We start from the raw sequence: 14204 nt of genomic DNA on the forward strand, positions 1-14204 counted from the left end.
ATAAAATAAAAATAAAATAAAATAAAATAAATTAAATCAAATAAAAGAAAATAAAATAAACTAAAATAAAATAAAATAAATAAAATTAAATTAAATTAAATAAACTAAAATAAAATAAATAAACTAAAATAAAATAAAATAAATAAAATAAATTAAAATAAATAAAAATAAAATAAAATAAATTAAATTAAATAAAAATTAAATAAATTAAATTAAATTAAATTAAACTAAATTAAATTAAATAAAATAAATAAAATAAAATTAAATAAATAAAATAAATTAAATTGAATTAAATAAATTAAAATAAAATAAATAAAATAAAATAAAATAAAATAAAATAAAATAAAATAAAAGAAAATAAAATAAAATAAATTAAAATAAATAAAAATAAAATAAAACAAATTAAATTAAATAAAAATTAAATAAATTAAATTAAATTAAATTAAATAAATAAACTAAAATAAAATAAAATAAATAAAATAAATAAAATAAAATAAAATAAATTAAAATAAAATAAATAAAATAAAATAAAATAAATTAAATTGAATTAAATAAATTAAAATAAAATAAAATAAAATAAATTAAACAAAATAAAATTAAATATTTATAAATTTCTATAAAATAATATTTTTTTTTTAATTTTAAAATTTTGTTTCTTAAACCGTTAACATACCTACCTCTTTTTTTTCCTAATTTAATGTTTTTTTGTCATTTAAGTTCTCTTTTTTATATTCTTACGTTCTTTCTAAATACGAAACTCAATATTTTTTATTCGAAAATTCACTGTTCACTTTTATTTTATGCTTTCTCATTAAGTTTTCATTTATATATATGTGTATTATTACATTTTTGTATTATTTTAATAATCTTCATAAGGGTTATTTAAATTCATTTTACAATTTTATATGCGTAAAATATTTTAAATATTTATACTTTTATATTAATATGCATACTAATAATTAATTCATACATTTCTTACTTTTTGCTTTTGTTTTGCATGGTTTGATTTCATTTGATTTACAACATTTTTTTTTTATTATTATTTTATATAATTTATGCGACGCATTAGTTAAAATATTAAAATTAAAAGTTAAAATTAAAAATAATAACGGTTACTAAGTTGGCCTCCGTAAGAAACACTACTACACACAGACGCGCACCACTACACACTAGAGCAGCAGCATAAATTGTAAGCGTTAAAAATATTTAATTTATTTTAATTATTTTTCTTATTCTGCATCTGCTGCTAAAAGCTGTTTACTAGACATTTAAGTTGTGTTTTAGCTTAATATTTCCTTGTTTACGTTACGTTACAACGTATTCCATCGTGGCCGGCAGCGCGCAGCGGCAGACAGGCTTTAATTGCGGCAGAACGAAAGTGTGTTGGAGCAGCGCAAATCGCTTAATTCTTTGCAAGTTTAACTTGTGCTGGTCATGTAAACGGCTTATGTAAACGGTAAACTTAACTGTGAAATGTTTTGGCTTCAATAAATTTATATATTTCTACAATTAAGGCTTGTCCTCAAAGCTGCTGCGCGCTGTTGATTGGCAACTTGTTTTTCCTACGATTTTTGATTCGCTTTAGTTCTATTAATTGCTACAAATACCTGCTAAATATGTTTACGTATATGCAAGTTGCTGTTTTTTTTCTTTTTTGTTGTTGTTATACTTAGTAATGCTTAATTTTATCTTTTTTCTGTTGCTTGTTGCTGTATATAAATATGCGAAAAATATACACTAAAAATAAAATCTACAAATATTTATGTGTTAAATATTTGCTTTGCTTGTTTATAAATAATTATGACTATAATTGTTACGATATAAGTAAGTTTAACACTAAGCTAATATATTTTTGCTAAAAATAATTCTTAGTTTAATTTTTTATGTGTACAGTCATGTGCAGTAGGCATGCAGCGCAACTCATTGGAAGTGAAAATTAAAAAAAAAATTATAAATAAAAATTTTCAACAAATTAGTATAATACGGATCAGATTTACAATTTTACTTAATAAATGTAAATTTATTTTTTATAATTGTTTTACATTTAACTGCATAATATAGACTTTTATACTAAAAAACATTTTTATTTTTATAAACTTCCAATAAGTAGCGGCCGGCCGACCTAAGCATGACTCCAAGACTGCAACAACAACTATATATATGTCTGTCTATATTATACTCCTAAGTTAAATCAACACTAATAACGACTTTCTTTTTTGGCTAAAACTAATTAGAACGCTTTATTTTTAGATTTTATAAACTTTTTCGATTTTTTTTGCCGCTTTTATTTTGCGCACCAACTTGCTTTGTCGTCTTTTTTAGGTATTTTTAAGAAGCTTAAGAGATTATTTGCTACAAAATATAACCATTCACGCATTTCGAATGGGAAGGCTGATGTAGGGAAAACGAAATGAAAGAATATATAACATTGAGCAAATGCTTTTCAACACTTTTAGGGATTTTTCTGGTAGAAAACATTCCTAAACCACGAGGCTACCTTTTTATGGATGTGAAGTATTGTACTCGATAGAAATATAAAATTTGGTATAGAAAAAAATTTAAATAAATAACAGTAAATAGTGATATAAAAAGTTTTGAGATAAATTTTGCAACAACTAAGCAAATTTAGAAAATATTTGAGAAAAATACCGTTATAAAACTCAATTTTATGACTGTTCTCGTCGAAAAACCCATATTCGAAAATTCGGTCATGTTAAATACCGTTACAAAACGCAATTTTATAAGTTTTACTGTCGAAAAACACATTTTCGAAAATTCGAACATTTTTCGAACATGGCGAAAACTCGCACAAATTGCGTCACTACAATCAATAAACACCTCGCGGGTTCGTAAATATAAGATTGGAATTTAAAAAACGACTTTTTATGAACATACAGCAAATAAAACAGTTCAAAAAAATAGAAATTACTTTTTGATTATTTACCTTGTGTGTTTCTTCGTATGCCAATATACTGAATAATTCTATATAATAATATTTCTCATAAGCGTCTTTAAAGCGTTTGCCTTAGGCTTACACATGCTGCCAACTACTGACTACCGCACTGCATTTCAAAACTTTTATACATTTCACACTTTCGCCCACACATTCCACACGCTGATACGCCGAAATTTATACCAAACACAAAATACGCCAAAACAAAGAAAATTTTTAAGCATCATTTAAATCACAGTAATGCTGATTGCCTTCCGTTGCAAGAGCACCACCACTTGCGGCTGACAACTCGCCATTGGTAGCGCTCACCGCACTCGCACTACCGCCGCTGCCCGCAGCCGCCACATGTGCGCCATGCGCTGCCGGTTGCGTCACATGCTGTTCGTCGTCCAACGACAGACCCTCCTCCACCAACGCATCCGAATCGTTGTTGTGTTGCACCTGCGGCGACGATGAACTCTCACCACAATTCGTCGCATACACATGTTGCATGCGACCAGCTGGCAACTGATTCGAATCATCCGTGTCTGGATCGCGTATCGAGCTGAATGCGCCACCCGTATTTGCATTTGGCGAAGATGTGTCTTCATTCGGCGGATACACGTGACGATGGTAGCTACCGCCGCCACCGCTACCACCACCATCGCCATCCAATTCGGCCTCACGCACGCTACCGAAGACAGGTGTGTGTGAGGAGCTGTTGCGCAAGCTGGCGGGTGGCGACCAGACGGTCTGATACAGCGGCGAGGCAAACACGTACATGTGGTTAAGGTATTCCATGTCGTAGGAGGGTAGATAGGAATCGGTCTCCAGCGGATTGTAGATGGGCTGATACATGGGTGTTTGACGGCAACTATACGGGCCGGAGGTGCCGCCCGTGTAGTGCGGTGTATCGTATGCCTGGCTGCGTGTCGATGACATGGCGTACGAGGCGAGACCCGCAGGACGTGGTGGCATTGTGGCGTAAATGCCACGATAAGCTTCAAACGGTGTCTGTGGGTAGTACGCATCGCTCCAGCGTATGTGATTCGGTGTGTAGTCGCCTTTGGCGTACAACTGCAATACGAGAACATTGAGTAAGTGCCATTGTTTGTAAATTAAAACGAAAAAAACACACTTACCTGTATGGGACGACAAAAGCCTTTGCTTAGATGCCGCGGCACACCCAGCGTGTAGCTGTGACTGAAGCCGACCTCAGAGCTGAGTAGATACTCGTGAAATTTGTTGGGAAAGAACTCAATGTTGCGATAGTTGTTGTAGATTTCGGGCTGTAAACAAATGGAGAGGTAATATGCATTAGTTAATAAGCTTGAGTGTTCACAGCGCAAAAATCAATAACTGTAAAATTAACGTCATCTAATTGTTCAATTTTGCAATTCAATTTCAATTTTATCGTGACTTACCGTCAAATTCTTCTTCTTCTTGTAGCTCGCCCAATTCTGTGCCTCCAGTATGAGCTTTCCGCCGGGTCGCAGCTGGTTGAACATGCGTTTGAAGGCCATCTTCAGACCCGCATCGCCGAAATTCAAATGTATCCATTTAGTCACCGATAAACACAGTATGAGATCATATTGCTGCGTGTCATTGGCCAGCTGCGCCTCATCTTCCAACACATAATTCTGATGACGAAAGAAAACGTTACGTGGGAAGTCATTCTTGCGCTTACGATTTGCGACGCCTCCACTGCTGGCCGGTGTGGCATTGCTGCCATGACCGGGCGTATTGGTGGACGCGCCGGGCGAGTGACTGTCGTGTGCGGCGCCAGCTGTGACTGTTGGTATGCCACCGTATGTCAGTGGAAATGACACGGGAAACAGATCGGTGGCAGGTACATGCAATGCTTGCTGTTGTTGTTGTTGATAATGACTGTGATGATGATGGTGATGCATGTGATGCATATGATGGTGATGATGATGATGATGGTGGTGATGGAATTGTGTGTGCTGCTGCTGCTGTTGTTGTTGTTGTTGCGCGTGTTGTTGTGACAATGTGCGCTTTTTACGACGACGCGTCTTTTTCGCCCCATTCGTGCCGGCAACAGCTGCGTTGTTGGCTGCTTTGCCACTATCCTTGTTGGCAGTGTCTTTTGTGCTGGCAGTTTCTGTTTTTATTTTGCACACAGCGCTGCCGGTCGCCAACTTCTCCTCTTTCACGGCAACTTTCGGCTCTTCTTTTTTAACACCACCAACAGCGTCCGCATCTTTATTTATTGGCGTGCTTGTCGCGGGCTTGACCGCCGACTCTGGCGGTATGAGCACATATAAGCCGAGATTGTGTCGCGCACGTGCCACCAACTTTCTATCGATATCGATGCCCAATATGGATTTGGGCGCAAAGTTGCGCGCCACAGTGATTGTCATGTGACCCACATTGCAGCCGATATCCAGTATGTCTTTATTTTGGAAGAGCTCCAAGTGCCGTTGAAACACTTGCAGGCGCACATCCACCAGCTCGTTGAGATGGCGTAGTCCCACATAGCGATCGTAATTGCCATACTGGTACTTAACGCCATCGGCACGGAAATTCGGCATTCTCGTTAGCGGCACAATGGCAGTCGAGCTTGCAGAGACGTTAGCGCCGCTCTTTGCGCCCGCAGCAACAACCGTTAGACCATCCTCGTTGGGCATTGTGGTGGAGTTTTCGCCAGCGCTTGTGTCCATCAACGATTCCTGCTCACCTGCAGCGACCGAAGTGGCGCCGGAGGTGGTGCTTAGCGGACTGGCGAGTCCAACTTCCGAAATGGTTTCGAGCTTGCTGAAGTCGGGCGTCTCAACGCGCAATATATCGGCTGTAAATGAAGTAATAGCATTAGTAGTGAGCTTAATTTCGTAATTAACTGACTTACCTTCGCTAAGTAAAGACTTGGCGACGTCATCTGCTGGGCTCAGCACATCCGTTTCGCTGATTGATGTCGAGCGACGCGTTGGCTTGCGTGCGCCAGTAGCCGCAAGACGTGGTGGACGCTTCCAAGCGCCAGGTTGCGGTACTACGGGACTGACAATCTTGTCCATAGCATCGCGGTGGAATTTCTGAAAGATAACAGGATTTTATTAAATTATTTGTTTAAATTTAATTTCAAGCTTCTTTACACAAACACCCTGTATGTACAATATATCGAAGTGCTCACAAAAAGAAGCTGTCGATGAAAACAAAAAAGGCGCGATGTAAACAAAATGAAAACAATTAATCAAGTCCCCAACCTCGCAGCATTAAAAATATTACGTGCACACACACATTGCCGCAAAAAGCACACCGTTACATATACTCGTACACATTCGTATTTACGTGGCGAAAAAATCAACGCAAACAAAATGGAACAAAAGCCACAGCGTAGCGCATTGACATCAGCTCCCCCTATTTCCCCATTAACCTTCTAACCGAGCGAACAAACACTTCCCTAATCGCCGCAATGGCAGCCGTTTTGTTTACTTTTGCTTCGATATACACCATATCTGTAGAGATATATATATATGTATATGTAAGAGTTATGTGCACTCTCGCTTACCTTGTTCTTCTGCGAGTTATTGCTCTCGCTTATCTTGCGTTTCCTTCCGCCACCGATGCCCATGCCAGCGAGCGCGCCATGGCCGCTCAATCCGGCCATTACGTTGCCGCACGTGCTGCCGCTTGCCGTCGACAATGTTGTCGAATTCAATTCCAAGCGCAAATCTCGATTGGCGCGCTCACGCGGCAACAACAAAGCACCGACACCAGCGCCAACGATAACAACATCGCCGCCACCAACACCAACACCACCACCAGCAGCAGCGCCTCCCACTACCTCCACACCAGGCTTTGTTGCCGTAGCAAGTGTGCCACTTGCTGCTTGCGGCTCTCCAGCGCTCTGCAAAGTTTCTCCCGCAACGCTTGGTGTGCCAGAGAATGTTGAGTTCACAATGCTGGAGTACTGTTGTTTCACTGGCGATGTGCTTTTGCTGTTTCGTCGCTCACGTCGTTCCTCAGTGAAGCTCGTTTTGCTCACGGCGGCGGTCTCCAAAGCTTCGCTCTCAACGCGCTCTTCCAGCAGTTGTTGTTGCTGTTGCTGCTGTAGATACTCAGCTGGCGCATTCTCACAGGTGCTCACCACCATTGGAGCGCTTTTACCTGTCGCGCTCACATTGTTGTTGACACCCTCCATCAACGACGCGCTCGTGTTGCCGCTGCTGCTCTCTAGCAACGAAGCGACCGAAAGTGTTGTGGACAACGAAAGCGAAGTCAGGCTGGCGTTACCCGCTTCAGTGGGCATTGCGCTGTTGGCCAGCGCGGTTGTGTCGCTGTCGCCAATGGAGGCGCTACCCACAGACGACTGATAAGAGTCGTGTCTGCGACGCTTGCTCTTACGATTCTTGCGATGCCGATGCTTGGCGCTGTGATGGTGTGCATGTCCGCCACGTGTACCGCCGCGCTTCATCGGTGATGTCAGCTGCTTTTCATACTCCATCGAATCGACCGGATCGAGCAAGTGCAATGGATCACGTATATTCGGCGGTATAATCACCTCCACTTTGGGTGGCGTAGTGATGGGCGACTGACGTGGCGTGGTCGCCGGCGTATTATTGTTCGACGAAGCATTCGAATTCTCATTCTGCAGCGAATTCAAGTTGAGCGGATCGGAGATATTGCCGCCAAGCAAGAACTTAGTGGGCGGTATGATAGTCTCTTTGCGCACCCGCTTGTCCGGCAAGAAGAATTTCGAACGTGTGCAACAGAAGTGCAATGAGCCGGCAGCGCTGCCAGATTGTGAGCTGTTTGTGCTGCCATTGGCAGTGTCCTTGCCATTTGGATGACCGCCATTGCAGCCGTTGATGAGACAACAATTCGTGTTGGAATTGCCGCCGATGGTATTGTGTGCCGCGCCAGCGCAAAGCACGTGATGATGATGATTGCCGGTGCCCCTGTGGGTGGAGAAATAGATAAGAGATTACAAATGGTTCCATAAGGGTTCAATATTTTCAGAAAATAACGCATTTCTAACTAGAACTGTGAACAGTACCCGTTCCAAAAATTTTGGTTGTGGCATGCATTACTAACCTCAATTGTTTATGAACAAAAGTACCGAACAAAAATAACCAAAAACTCCCAGAACTTAATTAATACCCGCCTCCACTCGCAAGTGGCAACCCCCAACTTTGACTCACCTATGCGCCAGCAGCTTTTTGTACATTTTCATCTGACCATGGCCGTAACCCAGTTTCTCTAGGTTGGCTATGGCGGTCGGTGGCAAGCCATTGCCCGAGACACCAGCACCACCAGTTGCGGCGCCAACACTGCCACCAACTGCGGCATTCGCGCCACCCACGCCACGATGTCCCCCACCGGCGGCAGCACCACCGACATGTTGATAGTAATGATGAGCGCCAAGCTGATTCTTGAAATTCTGTATATTCTCGAGGTCGGCCTTGCTTTGGGCGCTCGCCGCCGCAGACGCGCCCGTTACAACGGCGTCAACGCCGACGCCAACGCCAGCTCCACCACCACCAACCACGACGGCATTGCCACTTTGCAACATATGCTGTTGCAGTTGTTGTTGTTGCTGTAGTTTGGCACCACGCTGTTGCCGCTTATTCCATGTTTTGCCCTTCTTGTTGAGCAGCGTGGCTGGAGCGGTGGCGCGACGATGGCGCACAAATTGTTGCGGCGCACGGAACTGATGATATTGCTGTTGTTGTTGTGGTGGTGGTTTTGCTTTATTTGCCGCATTGTTGTTGTTGTTGCCACTGTTTGGTGGCGTTGGTGAGCGTGTTTTCGGCGCGGCATTGGCGTTGGTGGTGGTGCTGCTGCTCACTTGCTGTTGTTGTTGTGGCGCACTGTTGGCGCCGATTTGTTGTTGTTGTCGTTGCGATGTGGTCGAATCCACATAATTCTCACTGTTCTGTGCTGCGGACACCGCACTAATTGCTGTTGTGGAATCGGCAGCAGCCGTTTGACAAGCATCCTTACTGCGCGTTTCCATTGTTCAAATTCAATTCAAACGTTCAAACACTGTTTCTTCTTCTTCTGCTTCACTTTATTTGACCTCTCACTGCATACTTATGCAAATTCAGTTTGCTTTGAGCGGAGAGTTGTTGCTGTTGCTGTTGTTGTTGTGTGTGTAATTTGTCGGTGTTTCTTCTGCGCTGTAATTAAACAATTTAAGTTTGTGAGATTAAAGCGCGCGCATTTTACCATTTGTAAGGGAGTGAGTGTGTATGTGCCAATAGGCTAGTACGTATTACGTACGTTAGTATAGTAGGCGTTTAGGCGCTTAATTAATTTACTTCGTGGAAATACCAAGCAGTCAAGTGACTATACACCGTGCTTTAAATGGCATTTGGCAGCGTGCTTTGGTCTAAAATTAAAATCTTAGGCGCACATTAGTGGTGTTGCATAATTTTAGGCGCATCAAAGTGGAAGTTTAAAAATAAATTGTTGGGTTTGAAATGAAGCTTTCAGCCATTTTATGCCTAATAGCTTGCTGTGTGCGCTTTTCTTGTTAAAAATAAAATCAAAATATATTTCGGCATAATTTTTTGCCATATTCAGTGCATAACTTAAGGCGCTTAAGTATGTTAATTGCAGTTATAAATAAATTTAACATCAATTTTAAATTCTTCGATAATTAAAATAGTCTAAAAATTGCAACTGCTGTATATAAAATCAGTTTTTGTCTACAATGCGCCTAAAAGTAGATCACATGCAATTTATTTTTAGACTTTCCGCATGCCTGAGAGTTTTATTTGGTCACAAAATATCTATGTTGAAGACTAACATAATTTTTCTCGCACTTTAAGCAACTTTTAAAGTTTCTTTTTCAAAACAAATGTACAGTCCCCCGCCTAAAAGCATAATAATACTTGCACAAATCACACTTCAACACATTATTAAGCACACTTTTCGGCGCATTTCAACAAACAAAATCAGCTTACCTAAATTATATAACGAATTTGCAACAAACAACTTTAAAAGCTTTATATTGTTTGCCTAAGCTTTAAAGTATTCTATATGTACGAGACGAGACGAGACGACTCTTGTAAAGTCACATTGTTGACGCATCAAGTTTTAAGCGCTTATTCAACACACACACTCTGCGACACACTGCGCGTAACTGTAAATATAGCGCGTTCAACTGTTTGCGATTTTTTGCTTTTCGTTTTTGTTTTTGTTTCACTTTTTCTTCTTCACTTTCTTGTAGCGTAACTTTGCACTCGGCATTGACGTTTTAATTCAATTACATTGACCGATGGTATGCCGTGCTACGCGCGTTGATGCTGACGCTTGCAACGACTTTAACGACACTGAAGTTTTGTTATTTGTTATTCGCTGAACTTTGTCTCACTCGTATAACGGTGTTTTTTTATTATCATTTGCTTAGCGCGCGCTTAAGTAATAAAACGCTTCAATGCAGTGCCTGTCAGGCTACTTAGCACACTTTAAAGTCACTGGTTTTGAGTTTATTTTTTTACTTCTATTTTCTTCTTTTTCTATCTGCCTTTCACTGCATTCTTTTGTCTTATTTGCACTTTAATTAAATTTTCCGCGACAATGGCATTCACGTTATGACGCGCTCACGTTTACGGCGCGTATTTGGCTTGTAACTGTTGCCTACTTTTTGGCGCGCTAGCTTATACAGGTTTTAATGCCAAATTGAGCCTTTTTATTTCGTCTGTTTTTTCACTTTTTTAATTCACAGTTATTTTATTTGTTCTTCTTTTCTTTGTGTGCGCGCACACTTCCGTTAGATGACTTCGTTTCTTCCGCTTGAAATCAACTTCCGCTTTCGTCGTCCACTGTATGTGTGTGTGCTTGAAAGTAATTGTGACTGCGCTGAATCGCTGTCTGTGCGACTACGACACTACCGCCGCCAGCTGCCACACTACACCCACTGATGATTTTGTGATTACAGCACAGCACACCGCTGAGCTTTAAGGGAGCTGTGAATGTATGCTTCTGCTTCTTCTTCTTCTTCTATTTTTTATGTATATTGGCGTATGGGCAGACTGCCATCAGTTGTTGTAGAAAATCTTTAAAGCGCTTGCAATTCATGCCAATGTTGTTGTTGTCACAGTGCCTCAGCTCTCTCTTCTTACCACCGTCGCTTGCTCACGTTGCTGACTGACTGGCTTGCTGGCTTGCTCTTGTTGTTTGTGTCGGGTGCACTGAAATGTAAAAAATGCCCATAAGGGCGAAACGTGTTTAATACACTCGACTTTATTTGTCTAGCAACAACAAAAGCTACAACAACAATAATAAATAAAAAAAATATGTTCGGAGTAAGGTTGGGAGGCATACATGCATACAACTAATACAATGGACTTAAATACTAAAATATTAATAAACTCTGCACGAGTGGGTACAAATGGAGTGGATACATACATATTTATATATACATATCTATATATAGAAAGCGACTGCTTGTTTGTATCAACGTCATCGTCCATTTCCCTGCCATGCAACACTTAACTGTCTGTACAATAAGTCCTTTGGGGGCTCAAAAAAATTTTCTGCTGAGTCAACTCGAGCGCTTCAACTTGAAAAAGGTAGCGCAATATGACAGCAATAACAACAACAACAAAAATATATACTACATATAATGGAAAAATCATAATCAAAAGCAGCAGCTTAAATATCTAACTATGATGAGGACTAAGTGTTGTACAACAACAATACTAAGGTAAATAGGAATGTCTACAAACAACTCAACTAATAACAAACTAGAGATGATCAAAGCTAAAAGCATGCGGCCATAAAGTGTAGGTTCCGTGAAGCAACACAGCAATGCCGAAAACACCAAAAAAATATTTAATTTCCACAACTCCCGTGTAGTCTACCACGCGAAAACCCAACCAAAAATGCGGCTCAACCACAGCCACCTACCACAGACCCACAAAACCACCCTACCACTCTCACTCATTTACACCCGCATGTCAGTCCATATAACTCTCCGCCGCTCTCTAACCCTAATTCCGCGCACTACTTGCTTTCCGACACACCGACGTTCTAGTTCTCGTGAATTCGTCGCATCAGCTGCTTTTGAACCGGAATTTGGCTGATTTTGTGGTTATAAATTGTTGGCGTATCAATTGAATGTGCCTTCCGCTGCGCTCATTCACTGCCGCGCGCATACGCATACAATTTCAATTGAGTTGGAATATCTCCCTTCTGGTTTTTCATTCACTCTTCTCTCCTCCCCACCCCTCTGTCGCTGTCAACTTCTTCTATTGACTATTTCTTTGCTTAATCTGACGCTTCCGTTTTTACGATAATTGTTGGTGATATTGATGATGGCAGCAAGTGGCACACAATTTAGAGTATCTTATGGCAAAGCGTTATGAAAAGCTGTCGACACGAGTGTCTTGGCTCTCACAGAGCATATGCTTTACGCTTACTCGTTTTTTAGCGCTTTGCTGCGTTGTGTGAAAATTCATTTCGAGCATTTAATAATATTGGAATTTTAGATTGCAAGTTTGATGACTGTTCAATTTGTTGAAAAGCTTCAAAGGGTTGCTCTGAATGGCTTTTATAGGCATACATATTTAAATACTTAGTTTGCGCAATGCTATGCATAGTGCAAATGTGATTAGACCTTCTAGCTTACTGTTAATGTTTGTGACATGGAGAAAGCTTTTATCAGAACAGATTTTTTAAGTTTTTGAGCTTACACTGTACTTTAAAGCTTTCATCAGTTCTTGGAGCTTTCATTAAAATTTAGAGCTTTCACTAAACTTTAAAGCGTTCATAAAAATTTACAATTTCCATTAGGTTTTGATGCCTTCAACGAACTTTAGAATTTTATTAAGTTTTAAAAATTTCACTAAGCTTTAAAGCTTTCTTTAAAATTTCGAACTTTCTTTAAGTTTTGAAGCTTTCAAAAAACTTTAGAATTTGATTAAGTTTCAGAGCTTTCACTGAACTTGAAAGCTTTCATTAAAATTTAGAATTTTCATTAGGTTTGGAAGCTTTCACTAAACTTTAGAGCTTTTACAAAATTTTTGTAAATATTAAACTTATGATTTAGAGATTTGCATAAGACTAACTTGATAACTTCAAAAAACTTTTACGAAGCTTTCACTAAACTTTGGAGCTTTCACTAACTTTTGAGCTTTCACTAAATATTCGTAAATTTTTTGTTATTATATATGGTTATGGTTATATTATAGGGATTTGCATAAGACTAATGTGACAACTTCAAAATTATAAACGGATTTCGGAACTGTTTTCAGTATACACAGCGCTCTTCTTAGTATTAAAAAATTCATAATTTTTTTTTCATTGAACAATGACATTGCATTATTTTAATGTAGCTGAATGAAAATTGGAAATTCAGAGATATCAACCTTAAGAAAGCTTTTATGCAAAATTTAAGCAAAAACCCGAGGCATTTGCATTTGAATGGCTGATTAAAGTCAATCAACAGTAAAACGTGTCAGAGAAGACACGCTTCATGTAAAAGAAAGCGTGAAAGTGATAGCTAAATGGCATTGAAAAACGATAATCTTTAACCCAATCATACTTTGCATTTCAATAAGCCAATAATTTGACGCATTTTCATACAAAAATATGCGAGGTAAACGTTGAAAATGCCCCCAAGGACACACAGATAACGCAAAGAGTTATGCAGCATATATGGGTTGGCATGAGTGAGAAGAGGGGGTAAGTAACTGCGTGGGTCAACGCAGGCGAAGATTGTGTAAACGCAGGAATGCCGAAATGACAACTTTATAGGCTCGTTACGCCAACATGCTGCCGGGGTGAATGACTGTATTCGACACGATTGGACGGCGAGGCAAACGAACACATACACATGCATTTTAACCTTTTTTTTTATGCCAAGCAAGGCGTTCGAGCTGAAGGCGTTGATTAAGTTTGTGTGCTGGTTGTTGTTATTGGTATTGTTGTTGTTATTGGTATTGTTGTTGTTATTGTTAGTATTGTTGTTGTTTCTGGTGCTGGCGCTTATCACTGCTGTTTGTCATTGTTATTACCAGCTTTACTTTACTCGGCTTGTTTCTGTTGTTGTTGTACTTTATTGTTATGCTGTTTATTGTCATCATTGTTGGTAGAAAGCTTAACTGTTTCTGGTTGGCATGCGAAGTATGCAGGCGACTGACTATAAAAGAGAGTATAATCACATATTTACACGCACACACACATGCATGTAACACAATGGCAACTGAAGTGGCAAAGCCGATAACAAATATAAACAAAAACAATGCAGGCAGGTTGTTCTACATGTGGGTGGCTGCGTATGTGTGTCTGTGTAAATAAATAACTG

The 14204-nt window shown here is 39.6% G+C and overlaps 2 protein-coding genes across 3 annotated transcripts in view; both read right to left on the reverse strand.

The window, feature by feature from the left end:
• Positions 1–3084, reverse strand: part of Pld1_1 (phospholipase D2) — a 51618-nt gene extending 48534 nt beyond the window's left edge. Inside the window, exon 1 of the mRNA XM_054233308.1 lies at positions 2945–3084. The gene's annotated coding sequence lies outside the window, so the exon portion shown is untranslated. The remainder of the gene's footprint in view (positions 1–2944) is intronic.
• LOC105211179 (7SK snRNA methylphosphate capping enzyme bin3) overlaps positions 1022–14204 on the reverse strand; it is a 131571-nt gene continuing 118388 nt past the window's right edge. For both annotated transcript variants that reach the window (XM_054233303.1, XM_011182513.3), the window contains 7 exons: positions 9859–11088; positions 8092–9069; positions 6459–7848; positions 5799–5982; positions 4357–5741; positions 4075–4221; positions 1022–4009 (listed from right to left, as the gene is read on the reverse strand). In XM_054233303.1, coding sequence (XP_054089278.1) covers positions 3170–4009; positions 4075–4221; positions 4357–5741; positions 5799–5982; positions 6459–7848; positions 8092–8906 — 4761 coding nt within the window. In that variant the 5' untranslated portion in view covers positions 8907–9069; positions 9859–11088 and the 3' untranslated portion in view covers positions 1022–3169. The remainder of the gene's footprint in view (positions 4010–4074; positions 4222–4356; positions 5742–5798; positions 5983–6458; positions 7849–8091; positions 9070–9858; positions 11089–14204) is intronic.

Source organism: Zeugodacus cucurbitae, chromosome 6 (genome assembly GCF_028554725.1).
Source record: "Zeugodacus cucurbitae isolate PBARC_wt_2022May chromosome 6, idZeuCucr1.2, whole genome shotgun sequence".
NCBI lineage: Eukaryota > Metazoa > Arthropoda > Insecta > Diptera > Tephritidae > Zeugodacus > Zeugodacus cucurbitae.